Source organism: Lagopus muta, chromosome 7, assembly GCF_023343835.1.
Source record: "Lagopus muta isolate bLagMut1 chromosome 7, bLagMut1 primary, whole genome shotgun sequence".
In the NCBI taxonomy this organism is placed as follows: Eukaryota; Metazoa; Chordata; class Aves; order Galliformes; family Phasianidae; genus Lagopus; species Lagopus muta.
Genome location: NC_064439.1, coordinates 27,280,214 through 27,304,487, shown reverse-complemented (window position 1 = coordinate 27,304,487; position 24,274 = coordinate 27,280,214). Strand labels below are relative to the sequence as shown.

At 34.3% G+C, this 24,274-nt stretch overlaps 1 protein-coding gene across 2 annotated transcripts in view; it reads left to right on the top strand.

The window, feature by feature from the left end:
• DGKB (diacylglycerol kinase beta) overlaps positions 1 to 24,274 on the top strand; it is a 368,802-nt gene that overhangs the window by 160,986 nt on the left and 183,542 nt on the right. For both annotated transcript variants that reach the window (XR_007378050.1, XM_048950623.1), the window contains one exon: positions 21,655 to 21,719. Coding sequence is in view for 1 of the 2 variants with exons in the window: in XM_048950623.1 (XP_048806580.1) it covers positions 21,655 to 21,719 (65 nt within the window). In the remaining variant the exon portion in view is untranslated. The remainder of the gene's footprint in view (positions 1 to 21,654; positions 21,720 to 24,274) is intronic.

Here is a 24,274-nt window from a genome sequence, read left to right as displayed (position 1 = left end):
AGATTTCTGAAGTCCACTGTACTAGTAAAAACAGAAAGCAGAGAACATCATTATTTTTTGTATATGTCCTAATGGTAGTAGATTTATGCATACTAATACCAGACTAACTATAATAACAGGAGCTAAGTCATTTTGAGGCAGGAGTATATGAATACATTTTTTAGTGACAGATTCTCTGTAAGTTGAGATTGAACAAGGTCTGGAATACACACTAGTGCTCTCCAACTCACAGAAATACAAAAGGAACATTAAACATGCTGTCTTTTACTATAAGCAGATCTTGGATTTCAGCATAGAAATTTGTGATCATCTTCTGATAGATGCGGCTGCTTTCATTTTAAGTCTTGATAGGAATGTGATTGTGTAAACACTAAGTCCTGAAACTTCAGGGTTACATAGGTATGTCGTATTAAAACTGATCTATCATTTAGGTACAATTACTTGCTGACAAAGGTGAGCAATAACAGTAAGACTGTGACACAGCTATGCTAGTCATGGATTACAACGGAACTGCCTGAAGAATTTCACAGAGAAATGCAATAACCTATTTAATGTACTGTACACATCCCACTCATTCACTCACAGTCCCCAGAAGGTAAACTCAGAAGTAAGGAATTACCCATCTTCCTGTTGCAGAGCTATTTAACCTCACTCCAGACTTCTAGGCTTTCTATGGGCATTTCCAATTTATTGTACTAGGAAGACAGGTAATTTTATTTACTTATCTGATTGCTGTTTGTTCTCAATTGCAATTTCTTATCTTTTTTTCCGTATTTACCACTTGACAAGGAAGAAAGCCTAACATCTTTCTCTATGCTAGGATATGCTCAATAGGTATTCACATAGAGGAGAACCCCTTCCCATTGCTCAGTGTTTTCTGTCTTCAGTCATCCTTGCAGCTTTGTTGATTTTAAGCATATTTTCTTGTGAATAAAATGTTTATGACTGTATTATCTGTCTGTGTGAGCATCAGGCTGATTCTAGCCAATTTTGATTGAAATACGAAGATCTCAGGAAGCTTAGGAAGTCCGTGGCTGATACAGGAAGAAAAGTTGCCTTTGAAGGCTAAGCAAATGTTATTTTGGATGTTACTCTAATTCATAACAATGGTGCATTAAATATTGCATTTTCTTTTGAAATAGATTGAAGAGTCACTGTTTAGAATAGTAGAATCTTAGAATTCTTAGAGTTGGAAGGGACCTCTGAAGACCATTCAGTCCAGCTCCCCTGCAGTGAACAGGGACAGCACAGCTAGACCAGGTTGCCCAGGGTCTTATCCAACCTTACCATGAAAGTCTCCAGGAACGGGCTATCAACCACAATACTAGGTAACCTGTTCAGTGCCTCACCACCTTCACTGTAAAAGATGTTTTCCTTATATCTAACCTAAATCGACCCTCTTTGAAGTTGAATCTACCCTTCTTGAGCTTGAACAGCAGTTTTCTTGTGAGTTAGAGATATGTTATCATAGCAGGCTTAGATCAATAAGAAACCAGACTGCATGAATTCTGCAGCTTGGAAAACATTTTTTAAAGCTCATTCGTCTTCATCATTTTTTAAACCTGTTTTATTTAATATCTCATTAGCTTAGTGTTCTATTTTAAGGAGTGATTTTCATTTTGATCTTAATGTTTTTGCCTTCCACTTCTTGCCAAGTTTAGTGTGTGTCTATTTGCATTCTTTTCTTGGTGTTATAGTTACCATTCTCTCAACACTAGTCCTCCAAAATGTCTGTTTTTTTCCCTTGTCCTACCTTTTCGTCTTTAATTTTAGGTCTTTTCTTAAAATACAAATTGCTGCCGTTAGGAGTTCTTGTAGGTGTTCATTCTAGCTTTTCTTTTTTTCTTTTTTCTTTTTTTTTTTTTTTTTAATTTAGTTTAAATTCAGTTTACTTTCCAGTTTTAATCAGTTCTGTTCTTTGCAAGCTCCTTAGTGGGTCTGAAAACAACACCTGAAAAGATGCCGTTGATTCTTTTCATTCCTTTTGTATAGGGCAAACATTTCATTTTCATCTCCTAATGTAAGATCCATCACAGCTTTCAGGAATACATGTGTCAAATTTGGGAAAAATGTACCTTCTTTTGGATTCCTGAATTATACTACATAATCTGCCGTTGCTACAGCTGCCCTCTACAAACAGGAAATTTGAATGGCTTATACTTTCACAGCTGTGTTAAGTGTTACAATGGAAGGATGGATGCCATCACCACATATTTACTTCTCTGCTCAATACCCAGCATCCCTGTAGTCTACATATATTTGAAGTTAGTTCTTTTTTCTGTGCCTGACAGGTTGAACATTACAGGTAATAAACTATGTTTTTGATGCCATTTGCTAAATCAGACTTCTTTTTCAAAATGTAACAGGAAGAAAAAATTTAAGCAAATGCATATGTTACCAAAAGCTAATTGAAATTTTAACTCTGTGATCAAAATCACATTCTGCTCATGTAAATTTCCCTATTAGACTATTTTCCCTGTAGTTCTATTAAATCTTTTCAAGAGTAGACAAGTTAAAATGTTCAATATGTTGAAGATAAAAGCTAAACAAGAGCTAATTTAGCAGATTTTTGACAGTTACAACTTTATTAGAGATTGCACTGCATTATTTTTTTATTGGATTTTGTTTTCCATTTCAAGCCAGCTGCCCTCCCATTTGCTTTGCGTAACCTATGATCACACAGCTTTTCCTCCACAAATTTCCCTACAATTCTTTGAGATTCGTTATATGTGTTTTGAAAGACAGGAAGGCATAATATGTTCACAGTTCACTTCCTGCTCCCTTTATATCAGTTGTAGGCTTTCTGTTGTTCTTGTTTTGGCACCAAACTTGTCTTCTAGTTTTCCAGATTGTTTAGCATGTACAAAAGGCATCTATCAAGAAGTGTCTTAGGAGACTGTGGTTGATGGTCCTTTGTGTATTATATTGAACAGAGGTCAGTACACTATTCTATTGAATCAGCTCTTGTTATCTGCACAGAGACAACTTATCTACATTAGTGAATTTGTAGGGATGGATCATTCAGTAAAGCTAATTAAATTGCAGCTGCCAACATTTTTCTTAAAAAGTTATACCATTACATCTTCTGGAAACAAAAAGATCTCATGCCTTTGGATGGGGGCTGTAATGGAATCCAGCATTGTTGTTTGAAAATCGAGTTTAGCACACATCGGAAGATTTACTTGAAAAAAATGTTTATTCTTTTTTCTTTTCAGAAATCAATTCTGTTTACAAAGTGTCTTTCTTTTTTGTTAGGTTTTTGTTTGTTTATTTTCTCATCTTCGAGAGAGATAAGAATGCTCATTTAAATAGAAAATTAATGCTTTATTGCATGGATGTACATTTACCAGTGGGGTACATTTTTAAAAAATGTGCTTATTTGCAAAATTTGATTTAAAAATTGATACTACAGTAGTTTGCATCAGAATACCACTTCTGAGAATTTATGCTCATTTGACCAGAGAACAAAAATGTTGCCATTGTAGTCTATGTGTTCCAACCAACTCAGCTTTAACTGATACACATATGTAACATGAATCTCTAAAGACATGGGAAATAATTTTAAATAACTAAGAAGCAGAAACATATCTTAATCAGTCTTGCGGCCATTTTTAAACAGAAAAAAGGAATTCATTATGTTGAATAAACACCTTATTAAAAATTATTAGTTTAGCTAGAAGTACTGAAGAATTTAAATGAAAATTGCATAGGTACAATCATTGATTTGGATCTTCAGATCTAGCTGAGACACACTGTTAGCAAAGCTGTTTGTTGAATTTGAACTATTCGTAGTTCCATGAGAGTGGAGACAGATAAGGTTTGTAAAGCACTAGATACAACTGATTGTACCCAGCCATGGACGTGACCATAGCGCTTTGAACAATTTCCTGTCAATCTCTGGAGCAGAATAACGTTTTGTTCTTTACTCCATGGGAGTGGTTGTATAACAACTCTAGGGGGAAAAAAAAATTTAAAAAGGAGGATGTTGACAAAATCAAATGTAGAGTTCTGGGGACAAGCATTTCTTTACTCAAAGACTGATTCTTTGCTCTTCAGATCAAGATATTTGGCTGCATTGTGTACCACAGCAGCAAGTAACAAGTAGAATGGGAAACTCTCCTCATTCTTGCTTTCTGTAGTTTTAAAATAAATGAACACTGGAGTTCTCTTGAAAGTCAAATATCTACTATTTTCAGCTGCAAGAATAATTTTATTATTATTATTATTATTATTATTTGAAAGAAAAAATAGTAGAGAGCTGGATTATTGATGACAATTCTCTATAAACACAAGCTTGTAAGACCAGGATGGACAACTGTTTAGACCTTCATGGCTGGGAATCATTCCATTACTACCCACAGCCGATGCACATACATGGCTTTTTGGCTGTGTACCTCATGCCATCTGCTTAGATGGCATTTTGCCTGATCACAAATTGGTTAGACCAGTGCCAAGAGCAATTGCTCTAGATGGTTACACTGCAAAACACTGCAAGTGGCTCCTATTTTGTACAAAGTTCCTTTCTTTTGGTCACTGCTTTAACACTTTGTTGTATCCTATGGATATAGTGGCATGCTGCTGTGATTAGAAACAGGAAAAAAAAAATGGTGTGATCATCCTGGCTCTTTTCCTACTAAAGCTATCTTCTGTAAATCCAAAGAGAGGAAAACAAAGTATTGTTGAGTTGAAAATATTTCTAGTTATTTACCACCAGAAAAATACTTTCTTAAGATTGAAAAAGCTAATCAAAAGCCCACAGGAATATTTGTACTGATTTGAGTGTGTGTTGAGTTCGAGTGTAAATTGTATGCTTGCTGGTGAACAAAAATCAGGTCTACTGACAGTTGCTAAATGTGGTTGGTTAATTGGTTGGTTTCTGTTTTAAGTTTCTGAGAGAAGTAACGGGTTACTTTTTAGATTAGTAATTTAAATTCAGCTGAGGTATACATTAACCAAAAGTTATTACTGTTTAATATATATACAGCCTATAGAGTAATTCTGCTGAGTCTTCTCTATTGAATAGACATCCATGTCATACAGTTGGCACATTTGTTGACAGCCTCAACTGTGAACCATGAAAGAGAACTTACTGCTTGCCAGCAGAAGTAGCCCCTCTAAGTAAAAGCCAAAGGATATTGGCAGGGAAGCCTAAGCTTAGTGGATAAATATAGGACTTTATGCAGAAAATGCTGTCATCTTTCCAGATTTCATAGCTACTAGAATCATTTTAATATAAAAACAAAAATAATATATTTGTTACTGGAAAGATCTGGAGTGAAAAAAGTCCAAGCATATGCAAGTACAAAAGAGTTATTTGCCTGTTTCTCTATGAATGTAACTAGCTGTAGGAGTATTGTTATTTTCCTTCTATGAACTTCTCCCTGTTCATGAATGTCACTGCTCAGTTTGAGCATGCCTAGTTGTATCAGGATGATATCATTTACGTGGGTGAGTTTCCATATATTGGTTAGTAGGAGGTATGATATTTTGCTGATTTTAGTCTGGAGGTGTTGCCAGAGCCTTTAGTCTGAGTTTCACATAAGTAACACTGATGAGCTCTCACTTTCTAGAGAGAACCCAACTGGAAAGAGCTGGGTAAGTCTTAAAAGGAAAATAAAGAGATCAAAAGTCTGAACTGTTTGCAGTGCCAGATGTAAGTGCTTGTAATTTGAATGTGTTGATTTTCTCTTTTTTTTTTTTTTTTCATATTTGTATAGGTTAATACAAAGACAAGAAAAAGTCCCTGTACAAGATTAAGTCCTTTTAAGTCAGCAATAAATTTTATATTCTATAATTCTTTCACAGTGAGATATCTCACAAACCTGGATGACCAAAATTTTGTCCAATAAAAAGCTCTCTCATTAATTTAAAAGAGTTCAGTTATTAAAGGACTCATTTCTTGCAGAAAATTTCACTCAGAGAACAGTTGATGTTTGCTCCTGTAATTAACACATTTTGGTTCTATTGCTTGTAAAAATTGAAATTTTATCTAAAGACTGTGTCAGTTTTGAAGAACATAGAGGTCCATTTATGCAAAGTTACACTTGGCTGATACAGCCTTTTATTCCATATTAGTATCTTGAGCAAGCACTATTGCTTGTCATGTGTTCTACCAAATTTTAGTAACTGAGATTTCGTTAGATAAAACTACATGACTAAAACTGTAGAGATGGGAAAGATACAAATAAATGTTTTGTATAAATTGACAAATGTTGTGTTTTTCCACTTATTTGAAGGGAAGATGAGATTGAGTTCTATTGTTTTTACACCAAAACTTAGGTAGTACTATTACATTATTAAGATTTTTTTTAATTCACTTGTATTTTCTTAATAGCAAGTTCTCGTCTTGGTGAAGCTTTCACATTTTGTGTGGCGTAAACATAAGCAATATGATGGGCAAAGTAAAAACAGGTAAATTCTTACAGTTCTGGTGTGCTCTGCATTCTGAGTTGAAAATTGGATGTAGATGAACACTTAGTAACCCTCTAGGTGACGCACTCTGAAGTAATGTGAATAGCAGTATTGTTCCAAATCCTTGAAACCTGGGAACTGATTTGTTTTACTTCCATGCAGATGAGTGAGAATTTTCATTTCTCTTCAGTGGAAGTAGGATTTGATTTTCTTGGGTTGATCAGCACAATAACTCTTATACACAGATAAGGAGAGATTTCTCAGATGAGTTCATTTTTAAAACACACTTTGCTGTAATAATGTAAACCTACATAACCCTTCAGTTTGTTAACACTGAACTTTAATGAGTGCTTCTGCCAGTCAGTGAATATCTATTTAGCTAGTGATGATCTGAACTCTAGCTGATTGTCCTAGCAGCTGCTTGACTTCATTACCATTAGAAAGGCATACTGCCAAGCCAGCTGGAATTCAAAGAGGTTACTCTATACACATAGCATGTCAGGTTTTTTGGTTTATGTATCAGAATTACAAAGGTCTCCTACCCATAAATAAATAAATATTGCTCTTTATGAAGACATAGTTTACAGGCTGTTTAAAATAATTATTTCACCAAGTGGAGGCTACTTTGTTATATTGCTACATGACACTTTTTATGCCATATTATAGCTGTATGTATCATCTTATTTAATGAAAAATGAAAAATTTAATGGCCCCTTACCTCCCCCCAAAAAAAAAGAAATAAAGAAACAGAGAATCGATGGTCCCAGTAAATTTCTTGTGCCTGAATTAAACTTTTCTTGAATCCATTTTATTCAACCAACTGAAAAAGATAAAATTATAGACTTGAAACTTAGGAAAGATATTGATGTACGTAAACTTCTCTTACAAACCCTGCTCAGCTTTTTAAAGAATAGCCATAGAGCTATTTGCACATGTCTGGATACTAGGTCAGTGGAAGAAATTTGCTGACAGTTCCAGTAAAGAGAAGGATGTAGTAGTATGGCCAGATCTATTTGATAAGTAAAGACTTACCCTTGATTTTTGAAGTATTTGGTTATATATATTTTACTAACAATCTGAAAGTTAGGCATTGTGTGTTCTATGTATAATCAAAATTCCTGACAGAAACATGTTGTGAATATATTTTAATCATTACGTAATTTCTTTATTGATAGCACTGTTTGTAAGTCATTGGGGATTTTTTCATGAACAGAAATTTGAGCATCAGACTCTGGGTCTGAAAGAAGCAAAACACTTTCAAGAAAATGTAGGCATGTCAGAAACTAACTAGCTAACCTATATGCATTCTGCGGTATTATATTGACCCTCATAGGACTGAAATTATCTGTGTAATTGAAAAGTTACTTTTGATTTATGTGACTGTCTAAAATAAGAGGAAAATATACTACAAAGTAAATTTGAAATTGTACCTTTGCACAAAAGTTTGCAGAGTTGTAAAAAGTTTGCAAGACAGGCATTTCTAAAGTTGCCTTATAGTTCAACCAGTGCAAGAGTAATTAAAAAAAAAGATTTTGGTCTAAATAGTTTAAATAAACTTCATTACTGTTTTTATGAAATTTTTATGTTACTTGAATATTGTGTCTCCCAAGTTGATTATGTTAGTCATTACAAAAGTCTAGTTTATGTTGCCATTGATAGTAGATACAAAAATGCTGTTTCAAATGAAAAAAAACAAAACAAAACAAAACAAAAAAACAACAAAAAAGCAAAGCAAGGCATTAGGTTAAATATTAATTTGAATGTCTGCAATAATGGGTACATACGCTATTTAAGGAAGTCATTATTCCACTGTGTAGTCAACAAGAGCATCGATTAGAATTAATTCACTACAAAAAGTCTCCAATCATTTTTAACATAAGTTTTTCCTCTTTAGCAGTACCCTGAAGCTTGTCTTTTTCGTGGTCAATTTAGCAACAAATTTGCAATTAATCATTTGTTGATTGCAATGAATGGTCTGTCGATAATATGCAGCTTACATTGCTAAAAGGGTTATACAAGAGCTTTATTGTTTTCCTTTTGTCTTGGGAACACTTTGTCTAGCTGTGTTTCCTAGAATGGATTTTGAATAGATGTTTTGAAGTAACGCATGCCAGTTTTAAAGAGACACCACGGACTGCTCTGAGAGTATTAATCAAGATATGCCCTAACTTTCTTCTGGCATTACAGTATTTGGACATCTGTTCTGACTCCTTAGATGTGAAGTAGGACACATTGGCATAAATGAAGGCTTTCATTATCTTAAATGTCATAACATTTGTTTGAATTACTTTGTGTAGATTTTAAATGCTGAAATTGTAATCTTGGTTTTTTATAGATTTCATTGTCCTTTCAAAAGACTATAAAAATGGAAGCCTTCTAAAAATTTCATCCATAATTCAGAAAGCATAATTTAAAATTTGTGCAATAACAGTGGTATTGATGTAGATGATACTTTAGTAATTTTCCACAATGTAAGTATTTTTACTGAAAGAAATTTAAGGGCAAAAACTGACTCCAGAAACAGGTGGTTTTGTTTTGAGGTTGCTTTTTCATTTGTTTGTTTTGTTTGTTTTGTTGTTCGCAGACACTATATAACTTCAACCTGCTATGAAATGCCCCTTAGAAATATGTTGACATGGATTCATCCCTTGGCATTCACCCCATGGCAGCTAGAACTGCAAATTTCATTTCATTCAAAAGAAATATATTTTATATTTCAAATTGTCCTTCAAATTGTGTCTCAATGTCTATTACATGGATCTGGATGAAAGATGACTTTCATGAATAGAACGTCCTTCACTGAAACTAGAAAAAAAAAAAAAAAACAAAAAGTTTGGAAAGGTTTGGATTACACTGGTCTTCAGTTTTATTGGTTTTCTTTGTTAAGTAGCAAAACCAAAACACAATTAAAACAAGGGTTTAACTAATTTATATTATCCTTACTAATGTTAGTGTTATGTGGAATAGTTACGATTAAAATGTCCTACATAACTTCTGATGTCATATGGATGTGATATTTACGCTTGTGTAAAAGTTAATATTAATTACGTTTGTCTTTGCTAAAATTACAAAGATTACTTGCAAACATTGTCATGACAAGTGCATACTTACTGTGCAGCAAATTTGGGAATACTAGCTTGTCATCTTCTATTGATTACATCATTTGACTAACTGAGTGAAGAACACTTTACAACCAGGTGCTCTTTGATTTGAAAATTTATAAAAATCTAGGAGTAGCTTTTAACCCAAAGTTGAAGGGTGATTAAACTATGTCTTCATGCAGAGCAAGAATTTATTTAGAATTTCTGGCTTGTTAAGCAGATTGAATTATTGTTATGCCCCAGTCCCACAACAAGAATTTTTGTGGCTCAGAAGATCATTCTGGTGAGCCCAGAAACAAAGGCCAATAATACTGCAAGTCCTTGGGATATTCTATGATTCTATTCTGTGAAAAGAAAGGTAGTTTAACATCTGTAACAGATGTGCAGAAAACTATCTGTCCTGGAGTTCATAGAAACTGGCTCGTTCAGATTCTTTGCTATGAAGTATGATGGATCTGACTTTGAGCCTGGCAGTCTCCTGAACTGATCTGCACAACATGAAATGATCATGTCTGCAAATTTTCAACATGACAAAGTTTTCTAGTCATATTCAAACTGTGGTATACATCCAAATAGAAGTGATTTGTTATTTCTGCATATATATACCTAGCTCATATATGGTTACATATTCCGTGGCTTGTTTCAGACTGGTTATTAGCTTCAGAGAAGAAAGAAACAAGAGCTTCTTGCCTCACTCTGCCTCTGCTCTACAGGTTGCTGTACTGCTAGCTTGATGGTGCAATTGCTTGGGGAATAACTATGAACTAGATTATTATTTTGTGGAATTGTACCCCAAAATTTAGGATAAACAACTTAGCTTGTTGGACAGCCTCATCTGTGTTGTAAATTCTTAGTATATGGGATGTGTGCAGGGAATTTTTAAAGAGATGCAGAATCCTCCTAAATAATTGGAGGTTGAGAATGGGATGCTGGAATAACATATTCTGTGAAAAAAGCTACTGTGAAAAGCCGTAAGTTGCTAAATAACCATGAGCCTGTTTCAGATGGTTAAGCAAAAGGCATTAAGCAAGTGCGTGCTCTGAGGGGGATATTTTCTGACTAGAAGACTTGAAGTATTTCTCAGCTCCACTCATCATACACTTCTCTAAACTTTTTTCATCAGTCTTGCAATCTTGGTTCTATGACATGTAAAAGGCAGTAGGGGCATTTCTTTAGCTCTCCATGCAGGGCTAGTGAAGAAGTTCTGAAGTAATTTGGACATAATGATTTCTTGGGTTGAAAATTCTGTATGTATAAGATGAAAGTAAAAGGCTGTAGTGCAGTTTCTGGGTTTTTAACTATATCAAAAACTTTTTAAAATTTTGGTATGAGATTGTGCGTATAATAGTGAAGTAGTATTGCACAAGGCAATAGTACAATATAGACCTGATACTTAATAAAGCTACTAGGTGTTTTTAAGGTTCAAAAGCATTGAATTTATAAGCTGCAGTTTGTTGGAATACAGGATCTTGTTATTTATACCAAATATATTTTTCAACTGCTTAACAGTCATTCAAATGACTTCTAATTCCATGCACTTCCTCTTGAAGGGGAGTTGTGATGAGGAGGGATTTGGCCTCTTCGCCCAGGCAATAAACAGGACCCAAGGAAATGGCCACAAGTTGTACCAGGGGAGGTTTAGGTTAGACATAAGGAAAGGTTTTTCTCTCAGAGAGTGGTCAGGCACAGGAATGGCCTGCCTAGGGAGGTGGTGAAGTCACTGTCTTTGGCAGTGTTCAAGAGGCATCTGGATGAGGTGCTATGAGATATGGTTTAGTAGCCTGTGGTAGCAGTGGTAATGAGAGGAATGTTGGACTAGATGACCTTGTAGGTCCTTTCCAACCTTGTGATTCTATTATTCTATGATTTTTAAAATCTAATTTGTAATTCAGGTAAGCATTACTGCAGAATTTAGGTGTTATTTTACTTGAAAGCAATTGATATCAAACACTATTTATATGAACTATGTTCTGGGATCACAGGCATATTTCAGGGAATATAAACATCTGTTTTCCACGGAACTGTTGGTCATTGCCATGCAGTGTGTGATTTGGTTTTGCGCTCCAGAAGGATCTGACCTCTTGTGCTGTGTATGAAGATGAGCATATGTTCATATTTAAAGTTACAAATTTCAGTAACAGTAAAAGCAGGGTCTAATCTTTTAGGGCCTAAAATTCAAATAAATAGTGTACTTAAATTTTATTTGTGCAGTGCCCTTTTCCATACTCAAAGGTATGTATTGCACTCCTGGTGGGCAATCTTGGAATTCACCAGCTTAGATTTACCTCACATCAATCTAACTCGTAATTTTTGGAGTATCCTTAGGTTTTCAGATATTTTCAAACTTCCTGTTAGACGCTTTTATTTTAGTTTGATACAAACCCATTCTTACATTTTCTCTATGAACTCAGTTTGTTACAAGGCAGTCTAGCTCTTTTCCATTAGCTGTAAGCACTAGAGAGAATGAAACTAAGGATATGGGTACTTCCATTAGATTCTTTCACTTCATAGTCTGAAGTTCTTTGACTTCATAGCCTGAAGTCCTCAAAGGCTATGCATATATCCAACACACTTAAATCATTCACTCACAGGATTGTAGGGGTTGAAGTGGACATCTGGAGATCATGTAGTCCAACTCCCCTGAAAACAACAATCAACAACAAAATGGAGAAGACTGCAAAAGTAAAAAATGTAATGCAATAAGAAAAGGTAAATAAGGAAATCCCCAAATCTTTCCAAGCAAGAAGCTTGACAGAGATGAAAAACACTTTAATATGAAATTCATAGTTATAAGAAAAAAAACAAAAACTATGTTGGATAGTTGTAGGTCTGCTTAGGTGGAGATAGCACAGGTGAAGACAATAGCAAGAAAATAAAATAAAAAGATTCAAATAATATTTTTATCAATGCAGTAGACAAGTGCAGATATTGAGCAAAGGACTAGGAAGTTTCATGTTTTTCCAAGGGTCCTGAAGAACTGTGACTGGAAAAAAGGAAACTTCACTTCCATTTTTAAGAAGGAGAGAAAGGAAGACCTGGTGAACTACAGGCTAGTGAGCTTCATGTTTCTACTTTGGAAGATCATAGAGCAGATCTCCTCTAGAAGAGATGTTAAGGCACATGTGAGATGAGCAGGTGATCCGAGACAGCCAATTTGGGTTCTGAGGGCAGATTGTGCTTGACTAATTTGGTGGTCTTCTGTGATGGATGGACTTGTGCAAGCCTTTGACATAGTCCCACACCACATCTTTATCTCTGAATTGGAGAGGGATGGATTTGAAGGCTGGACTGTTTGGTGAATAAAGAATTGGTTGAGTGGTTGCAGCCAGAGAGGAGTTGTCAACAGATTTATGCCCAGGTGGAGGCTGTTGACAAATGGAAGCTTCTAGGTGTCCATCTTAGGACCAGTGCTCTTCAGCATCTTTATTAGTGACCTAGATAATGGGACCAACTGCACCCCAGCAAGTTTGCTGATAACAAAATGGAAGGAAGGATCTGGACAATCTTTAGAAGTGGGGCCACATAATCTTAAAAAGGTTCAACAAGGCCAAGTGCAAAATGATGCACTTGAGTTGAGGCTATCTCAGCAATGTGTACAGACTGAAAGAAAAACTCATGGACACTAGTCCTGACAAGAAGGACTCGGGGGTCCTGGTGGATGAAAAGCTGGAGATAAGCCAACAGTATCCTGGGCTAGTGAGGGTGCCAGCAGGATGAGAGAAGTGATTGTCCCCCCCTACGCTGGCCTTCTGAGGCCCCATCTGGTATACTGCACCCTGGGGCACCCAGTACAAGAAGGATATGGTGCTATTGGAGAGGGTCCAGAAAAGTGCCATAAAGATGAGGGCTGGAGTACCTCTCCTATGAAGAAAGGTTGAGGTATCTGAGGTTGTTTAACTTAGAGAAGAGCTGGCTCTGGTGAGACTTTATTACAGCCTTCCAGTAGTTGAAGGGAGCTTTTGAGAGGAAATTTAGTTCTGACGTTAGTTAGAAATTGTTTTCTCGGAGTAATGAGATATTGGAGTGGACTGTGCAAAGAAGCTGCAGATGCCCCACCCCTGGCGGTGTTCAAGGGTTGGTTGGATGAGGTCCTAGGCAAGCTGATCTAGTGGGTGGCAACCTTTTCCATGGCAGAGTGGTTGAAATCAGATGATCTTTAAGGTCCTTCCATTCCACCCCAACCCATTCTATGATTTTCTATATGGAAAAAAAAATAAAAAGTTATATAAAAGATGTGACAGCGAAGGTCCTAAATGTTTGTTGTATATCAAAAGCAAGACTATCTGTAGCTAAATAATCTAACATCTAGACCTAATTTATGAGTATGTTGTTTACTTTTTGTATAAACTAATATTTGTTTGATAAGGAAGATAAAAAATAATATTATTATGCAAAAATTTAAATTTCAAATTGAAAACATAACGAATGAGGAAAACAGTGACCTTTTTCAATTAAAAGAAAAATATTCTTTCAGAGTGTAAATGAAGGAGAGATGTGAAAATAGTTTGCATATTTCTTACAAAATTAAATATCTGCTATGGAAACAAATGAATAATATAAATATGTATTAAAATAATAAGGCTCTGTTGCCAAGGCTTGACTAATATGTTATGGGAAGTTGCCAAGAAGTCAGGTGAACATTTATAATTTGATCCCTATCAAACAAATGAGTGAATAAAGTGGACGGAGATACAAGATTTATTTTGGGCTCCAGTGAAGATTTCAGAAGACTGTTTAAACTATTCAAAGCTTCATAAAGTTAAGAAACTAGGTGCTCTGAGCTTCTTGGGTATGGGTAATACCAAAAGATTTCTAAATGATGAGTCAGATTGGAAACTCATCTACATACCTTTTGGAAGAACTTTTCCAAAGAGCTTTTTTCTTACCATTGATCATATTGGGAAAATAGAGAGTTCACTCTTCCAGTTTAGGCACTTAATTTAAAGGCCTAAATTTAGCATCTGACAATAGTACTCTAATGACAACCTAATTGAAGCTCAAGATGAAAATTCCCAAAAAGATGTATACATATTAATTTAGGACGGTGATTAAAAACCTTAAATAAATTGAGTTTAAAACTTCCAGGAAACATACGAGCAACTGTTTATTTTTATTTTCCCAAATATGTTTTTTTCTCTGTCTTAATTTTTTTATTGTGATGACAATAATAAGTATTTTTTTAAAAAATTGCTTATTAATTTATTTTTTTAGAGAACTACTTACTTTCCTCAGAATTGCTAAAATGCTGGAAATTAAATTCTGGGCATTTCTTTCAGGCCAGACAGGCTCTAAGTATGAACTCTGTTTCTGTACTTTTTAAAAATATCTCTAAGCCATTTATGTTTCTGAAGAAGAGCTGCAGTAACAACCATTTTCAGCGCACTGTATTAATTATATTGACTTTCAGTCTGAGTTGTGACCTTGATTGTTTTATGCCCAAATTCATGCAGAATAATTTGGGACAATTTCAATGTAGTTCTCTGTCAGCAGTTATCAGAAAGTGTTCTAAAAGTTTACCACAGAGATCTTTTTAGTACACAAGATATTTCATATACTCTCTATATGGCTATGTTGGATAATTGCCATATGGCCACTTTTCTTTTCTTTTTAGTACCCATATAAACACTCAGCATGGATGTAGAAGAACTCTTCTCTAGTTACACAAATGTAGGATTTTCAGATATAAAGAAAGGAAAATGTGCTCTGTAACACACCATCAGCAGAGCTCCGGTTAAAGGTTGCATGCTTCATCGAGACTTGGGGAACTATTTATTTTAGTCATTTAGTCTTTGAATAACCTTACATGTCTCATTTCTCAGTCTTCTTAGACTGTCCTAGAATTTGTTGGTGACTTAAAAAACAGGGGCATAGAAATCTTTCTAACAAGCAAAAGAGCTCCTCAAATAAAATTCTGTAGATAATACTAAGACTTGTCATGCAAAACTGGGCCCTGAACTTGTTCTGCATGATTGGGACACCTAGTCACTCTGAATTAAATGATGATTTGCTGTAGTAAATTCTGATGAGACAATTTGTGTACATGGTCACTATTTGTATGCTATGGATTTATACATTACAGATTTTTTTTATTTTATTTTTTTTTTTTCCCCACGAAGGCATCTTCTTCTGTGAAATGGATTTCGGTTTGTACAAAGCATTTCTAGTACCAAATGGTACATATGGGACATCATGAGAGATCTAGCTTCAAAAGAAAAGGAAGAGAGGATGAGCTTACATTTGAAGGCCTGCTTCAAATATTTCATTACAGTTTGTAGATAAACCATCCTCTAGTACCTTGCCATCATTTATAAATACTGTGCTTACTCATGTTTCATCCCAGTTTTAGAGATATTACCTCCTTAAATGAGTATTTTAAATGTGAGCTGTCACTTGACTTAGTAATACATGTTCAGCTGAAATGTATTTAAATATGACCATCAGAGGGCTAACTGTCAAGATATCACTGACAAAATGGATAGCATTATTTTGACAGTTACTGTATTTTTTCTTAGAAAACCAGGAACATGAGTTTCACAGATATTTTTTTTTTTCTCAGATTTTAGTTTAGTTTTTAGTTAGCTGTATCAAAATGAGCTTGAAAGCTCTTCTTTATGAGCTGCCCATCACCTGCCTCAGATATATAGGCTCAGAATATCACTAGAAACTGAGATATTTCAGCAGCAATTAGTATATGGATTTTTTTTTTTTTCTCAATACCTTTTCCTTGGTGTCTCAGGTTAATGCATGTAGTTTAATGAAAAGTGTCTCACTGCCAAACACAAAGCAATGACATCTCTATTCAAGCAAGGCTGGACCTGAAGCATTTAGGATACCAGACTTGGGTAATTTTAATATTCCAATATTATCCTGGTACTATTTACTCATCTAAGAGTTATTATGAGGTGAGAAATATTAAAAACAAAGAATGTATCTATATACATATATATATTTGCATGTATGTGCAGAAAATGGAATAGGCAATCAAAGGGGCATTTGTTTAGAAAATCATTTTTACTCTTAAGCCTCTGTAACAATTTTTTTTAATCTCTTTTCAGTGATATTTTTGTACTTCTATACTATTTCACGTTAATAATTGGTATGAGCTAACTGGTTGTTCAGGTTAGATCTGCATTCTGATCCAAAAATTACAGGTTACTGAATTATCTTTTAAGCTTCCTAGCCCTGTGGATCCATTAAACCTTAATTAAAGAGGAATCTTAGAAAAAAATAATCAGACCATTTATATCCAAGGAAGGTGCACATTGCTCATTTGTTTGTTCACCAGCATAAAAATTATTATTTAATGGAAATTTTAATCACAGCAAGCTTATAGATAGACATATATTAAATGTATTAATCTTTCTATAAGGTTATTCACAATGTATAAGGTTACTCCTCTGAAAAGACTGCTTCAGATTGCTTTCCGGTAATGCTAATACCCATTAAAAAGATGAATATATATGTGTGTAAGTCAATCATAAGGTATTAAAGAGGTATAGCAACTTAAGCTTCTTTTCTTCTTGGCAGGTCACTTTGAGAAATGTCCTAGTTCAATTAAAATATTTTTTCCATTTCCTAGGAGCAGATTCAGATATGCTCTGTCTGTTCTCTATCTTATCTTCACTGTCAGGATTTAAAACAAACCTGAGAGACATATAAGATGGATAGTCCAGCTACTTCTGATTCTGAACAGATTCATATTAGAAGTGTGTATGCGTGTATATGTTTGCGTGTTGACCACACATATGTTCAGGCCGAATCTTCAGGAGATACAAAAGTGTTTTTTCAAAGAATATGTTTATAAGTTTGTTACCAGAAAAACACTAGAATTTAAACCAGGATAAACTGTATCATGTTCCTTATTGCTTATATGATTTTTCATCTCTATTTTCATAATGCTGCGATAGTCACCCGAAGTTACCTAAAATAAAAAGAGACATGCAAAGAGAATAAGGTATTATGTTCTGTTGTTGGTTTTGTTTTGTTTTTTCTTTTTTCCAGATTAGTTTAGTAGTACTGTGAGTTGAAAGGTCTGAGAAATTATCATCATCTAGGCTATAGTCATTCATGGCATAAAGCACGTGGCATGGCATAAATTATTATGACATCATTGTGTATCTTAAAAAAGAAATGAATACTTTAGAATAATTGCATGCAAGTCAAATATTTATATTGCCTCAGGAATATAAAATTTTCCAATTAATTACTTAGTTCTGTTTTTAAATGCTGGGTAGGCAGCATTACTTTTTGTACCAACACTGATTTCTATGTGAGAATTGTCCTGGAAAATCTGACCATCATGGCCATTCATTGCAACATATTGCAGTGCTTTAGGTGTAAGATGAGCTCAGTGACTGAGGTATGGATGTAGTGAAAGATGTTACCTTCACAGTATAGTGACTGTATAAAACTTTCTTTCTCCTTTAATCTCGCTACAGGCCTGACAGTTTATTAATAATAAAGCTCTTGAGAAATTTAATTATATTTATGTGCATGTATGATGTGTTACAGTTTAAGAACAGAAAATATTTAGACTCAAGTGCAGCTCTTCTGCAAAACACTATTTCAAGCTAGCATAAATTCCTTAATAAAAATAAATAGATAACACTCATAGATGATATTAATTGTACTCCACTATCTGATGGTCAAGTGACCTTGCTAAAAAAAACTTGTTCACTTGTTACTTACTAGGCAATATCATAGAGCCTGTGAATTTGCTTTACTGACTCCTGAATCTTCATTTTTAAATCAATTTTATTATCAAATACAAAAATCAACTATCAGTTTGACTGGCCGTCCACAATATCAAGTACCAGGAAAGGTCAGTATATTATGGTGACATCACATAAACAATATTTGGCTTATCATGCACGTCGATATTACTCTGTTTTCCAGTGTAGGTAATTAGGTGAATTTAATGTCATTCATGACACAAAGAGATTGTTTATTGGTCCAACAGTTATATGCCTTGACGCATACAGGCTGGTTGCCTCATTTTGAAATGGCTGAAGTCTGCTAAAATTAATCCTATTTCAACTGTAGCTGAACAGCTATCAAGGAGGGACCTGTTCTTATCCAGAAATACAAAACTTGTAATGGTTGTTCCTCAGGATTTAGGAATGGCATCTGCATTAGCTGCAGGTAATTCCTGCAGTTCTAAGGGCAGAGAACTTGCATTCCTACCCACTCCAAAGTTACTTATTTAATTGTGAGAGTTGTTCTTCATTTATTCCAGTTTGTATGCTGCTATTCTAGAAAATGAAAGGTAACAAACATTAGAAAATCAGAAAATAGTGTGGTTTTTTTTTTCTTTCTTTTCTTTAAAAAAAAAAAAAAAAACAACAACAACAACAAAAAAAACTGAAAAAAAGCGTTATGTGGTTAACATGCAACTAGCCTGGACTGGCTTCAGATTATCCTAAGGCAGGCATGGAGTTGTGGTTGGAAAGTCCTTGTCTATGGAATTTAAGGCTTCTGCATGTTGGATTCGAGGGCTTAGCAGTTCAGCAGTTTAAACCCAAGAAAACCTTAGCAGTTCCCCCACTTCCAAGCAGTTCCCCCACTTCCAAGCTTATCCATGTGTAGTTGCTACTCTGCTTAGCAGTCTATTAACAAAGTCATAGCCTTTCAGCAGGTTTGTAAGGAATTGTTATGACGTGTTTGTCTTGTGTTGGCTCCTTCAAAATTAGCTTTGTGTGTTACTTATTTGTAACCTCTCAGCTCATTAAGTTAGTTGATCTACTTTGGAGTCTGAAAATATTCAGGCAGGGGAAAATTTCAATCAAATCAACCTTGCATAGAAACAACTGCCTGTTTGCCATCTGCAGTGGGCATTGATCCCTAGATTGTTTATATCTTGTATTTGTTATGCATGAGTAAGCACATTAGCCTTTTTATTTCATTCATTACACAGTTAGTCCTTGATTAGTGTTTCCTAGTTTCTGTCATATAAGCTACTACTCCTTTATTCTTTTTGTCTTGAGTCTGCCTTTTTCTTTTGCTTCAACACAGAAAATTAAAAGTTAACCACAAGAGTAGTCCTTTTATTTTTTTCATATACAACTGGCAAACCACTGTACTTTTCTAATGTTGGCACATCTAATGTGGGATAAAGTATGAATGCTGAGCCTTTCTAAAGTTAACATAGTTATTATTTTACTTCAGCTGATAGGCTTTGTTTAGAAGAGTAACGTCTAGAGCTTTACTGGCACCTTTATCTTATCCATCTTCAAGAACTGTGGATCACCTGAATATTTGTGGATGGATATTTTCCTCATAAAGTTGCCTTGTACATAAAAATAAATCTGAAGTAGTGGCAAGTACTGTTTGAGAATATTGCACTGAAAGTTTCAGATGACAGTAGGATGACAATATAGAAAAATCAGGCATTTTATGAACATAAAATTCAGTCAGTAGGGCTTTTTGCTCTCATTTCCTTGTGGGACAGTAAAACATATACATTAAATGACATTTCTGTTCACAAATAGAATAGAAAAATAAGTAAGCAGATGTTCCTAAGGATGAAAACTGTATGCATCTTTGGAAACTACATAATTAGAGTATAAATTGACTATTTCAATTTACATTTAGTGATGCCACTAAGTGATTTTACTTAAGCAATGATCACAAGTCATATTGCTGAAGAATTCAATACAGTGCTACATCCTTAGGTAATCAGAGTGTATGTAAAATATTATTTCCTATTAGTTACCTTTTATTCATCATATAAGAAAATTATATCAGTGAGCAGCTGTATGATCTCTGGAGTTTACCTTGTTTAAAATTTTAATTACAAAGAAGTATTTTTGTCAGTGTTGTAGCCATATTTGATATAACTGATATCTGCACTAAACATTTCTTTGCTTATTTGAGATTTAAACTGAAGATGAATGGCTTAAATAAAAAGTATGTAAAATAATATTTTAATTGGCAACAAGATAAAATTTAAGTAAAGTATTTCATTTTCTTTTTTCCACCGAAAGTTAGTTCTGATTGTTTGAAAATCATTTAAAATGTTATTGGATAAGTCTGAAGGCTTATATTGAATTTGATACTTTTCTCTAATTCTTAGTTTTTATAGTTCTATAATATTTTAAGTTGTTTCTCATCCATGATATTTGATTATAGTGAAAAATTTATTTGTGGTTTTTGTGGAGCTGTATTAGCATGGAAACTAGAATTCATTTAAAATTATTGCTTTGCACATATATTCTCATATATGCAGTTTTTTAAGACATACTTGTAAAAGCAATCCAATGTTTACTATCTCTTACAAAACTGTAGAGTTGGTAGGTTTCATATTCTCATGACTAATTTCATAGGATCATAGAATCATTAAGCAAAATAAATATTTCATAGCTATACTGAAGAAAACATTGTTTTTGTACTTTCAAATGAGATGTATGAATGCTGGGAAAAATGATTCTAGCATATCAGCAACTTCCACCACCACAATTATTTGATTACCTTTAAAATGTTATACACCTATGTATTTTGCTGTGGTATTTCATTTCTAATTCGTATTTGTTTCTACTATTTGCATCATTTAGTATTTTTTAAACACTTTAATAATATATATAATATATTCTTAATTAACAAGATTCTTCTTTGTGCAAAAAATCAGTCTTACCCCCATTATTTCCAATGTAATAAAGGATATATTATCATTTATTTTCTACAAAATCCTGTAGAAAGCTACTGAATCCTCATATGCAAATGTCAGGCTGTATATGTTTAACTCTATTAAAACTATCACTCAGCCGTACTAGAGTTTCATATACTTTATTTAGCATTCCAACAACAGCAATAAAAACAACAGGAAAGATCAGTGGAGAGCGCTGTTGTAAATCTTCTGTGTATCTGGATGATATTTGCTATAAAAAAATCGAAGACCCTTTCAGTAAACATAGCTATCACTTCTGATTTGTAAAAGTGGGGAATGTAATAAGTGTAGTGAGTTGATTATTTTCATAGAGATCCCTTCCTTGGAGCAGCATATCTGTAAAGTGGTCAGAATATTGCTGTTGTTGAAAATGATAGACAGTAAAACACCTCACAAACAATATGCCTTGATTACAGTTTTGGTCTTCTGTTTTGTAATTTTTCTTTCATTATAGATTTACAGTTCTCTTTTTTCTGTTAGGATGCTTCAATTGCCCACAGATTCCACATCATGAGGGAAAAACATCCGGAGAAGTTCAACAGTAGGTAAGAATTTCAAATTGCTCACATGTGAAAAGATTATTTCTATGTCTTTGAGATTTGTTCTATAAGGAGTTAAATCTTGCACAGCCTTTAAAATATTGATTCTCATAAAAGAGAGGAAATCAGTGCATTTTGTATTAAGTATATGCTCACAGACTGCTGGTAGCGTAACTGTTTTATATCTGGTATTTCAACTGAAATGAATAGGATTATAAATAAACTGTTCTCACATGCAAAATGTTTGACTTGTAAGACTAGCATGGACAAGATGATGCATTGTGGTATCTGAAGATCTCTGAATTGACACTTTGCCATTAGGCACTGAAGAACACTTATTAGACAGCTGCAGATGGTGGTCCTTATGTTTCATTCCCACACGCACACTGGTACATTGACAGGAGGCTCTTCCATATATACTCTTACTAAGGGCAAGTGAATGCCATTTTACACATAAATGCTTTTATCATTAAACAGCTTTGGATATATAAAAAAGTCAGGAATGAGACTTTGCATCTGTTCCTTGTTGCTTTTTGAATTTAGAATTTATCTCTGAGCTTTTCTGGATATTAAAAATGTGTTACAACATGTACTGCAAAATCACCTTCTTTCAATATCTAGTTTGTTGAGTAGATAATATTCATAATGCAGTGCTTATGTTTGTCTCTTTCTATTTAGGTAATTTAGCACATCACTTGTGATGGGTAAAAGCAACATTTCAGAAACTTTAATTAAGATTCAAAGGCGCATGGGAAGAAGAAATTAAGATATGAAGTTTAGGGATGTAATGGGAATATCTAGGAATAATTGTTGAAACAAATGTTTTGTCATACCTACAGATTTTTTTTTTAAATTTCCATCAGGGTCAACCAGATATAATGTAGAGGTCAATCTTCATAGATGTTAGGATAATAAAATATTTTTTGTGCAGCCTCATTACAGCTGTATAGACTGATGCTTGAATGTGTTTGAATATTATCTAATTTGGCAATTTCATGTCGCAAGTATAAATTTTACTCTTAACAGTCCAAGATGGGGACTTTTTCCTTAAATAATCATCTCTGCAATTATGTACTAGAATCTATTCAACGATATACAAGAACTCAAGTATATATTTCTCTTTGAGCCTACTATAAACACTTAAATTATATTACCTCCTCTTTCTGCCTCCTGTGCTTCTCATTTTGTAAGAATTATACTGTGAAAAGATTTTAACTGAAGTCTGATCTGCACATCCAAATCTATTAGTCATTCCGTCATTCACTAAGACTAGAGATATTGGACATTTAGCAAATGCAGATATTCTAGGCCCTGAAGATGAAGTTTATCAGTGGTCTTTCTGCATATTTTCAGCAGCTGGCAATTATGATTTATAAAAAGCTCAGCTAATAACATGAGTTTCAGATCAGATTTCATGTCACGATAAATCATGTGCCATTAATCTGCTAGCAGACTCACCTTGAAATTCATCTATATTTTAAGGAACCTGATGTTTCTAGCACTATCTTAAGGAAATTAACTACAAAAATATATAGTTGGAGTCCCTGTGTTTCAGTAGTGTGGTATTGAAAGAACTTTTAAAAAGTAATGATTGTCAGGCTGTTTAAAGACTGTTTAGAAAGGTGATGCATTTCTAAAAAATAATGTGAAGACTTGGTCAAAGTATTGTAACAGGGACTATTTTTTTTAAAGGTTACTGTGGATTTCTGTTACTGTTGAAAAGAATATTCCAAATGCTGTAAGTTCATAAACGTGTATGTTGCTCCAGAAGTAATGCCTCCTATTTATTTCCATGGAAACTGCATCATTTGCAAAGAGCAGAATAACTCTGTTTAAATGAACAAATTCTCAACTACAAAACACTATTTTTCAACATCAGCACCACCATTAGCTGTGCATTTTCAAAATGATGAACAAGAGCCTGCATGCTGCATATGTAGAAATCTGCACCAGCAAAGATGACCACTGCTGATACGTACCACTTACTGCCTTGCTGTGCTCACATGCACTGTTTGGTCTCCATAAATATTCAAGCAAGCATCAGTGAATATTAATGGATGCCATTTTTTCCACATGGACGAATTCAGTGCCACACCTTTGCTTTGTATACACTTCCATATTGGTCACATTTCTGTCAGACTGTTCTGCTGCTGCCATCTGTCACATGGCAACAAAATGTAGTAGATATTGTCAGGAAGGTTCTCTGCTGCCATACCACCAATATTCTCTTCTGACATCGTGGGCTAACATAATGAAACAGGAGGCATTACTTTCAGAGCAGCCCTTGTACTTTTTCCTGCTTGTAGCAAAACTCCACAATATGGTATAGCAGCATTTTCCTGCAGTGTGTGAAAGTGAAACCATTTTATATATATTAGACAAAATGCATTTATCACTTTCCTCATCATTTAGATCAGCAAGGCAATCCCAAGTCAGATTCATAGCCTACTACATAGTTATAGCACTTACTCATTTCAAAATCCTGCATTGTCACACGTGAATTTGTTAATTCTTTTGTGGCTTTGTGCTATTTTCTTCTTGCTTGATTTTCCAAAGCTTTG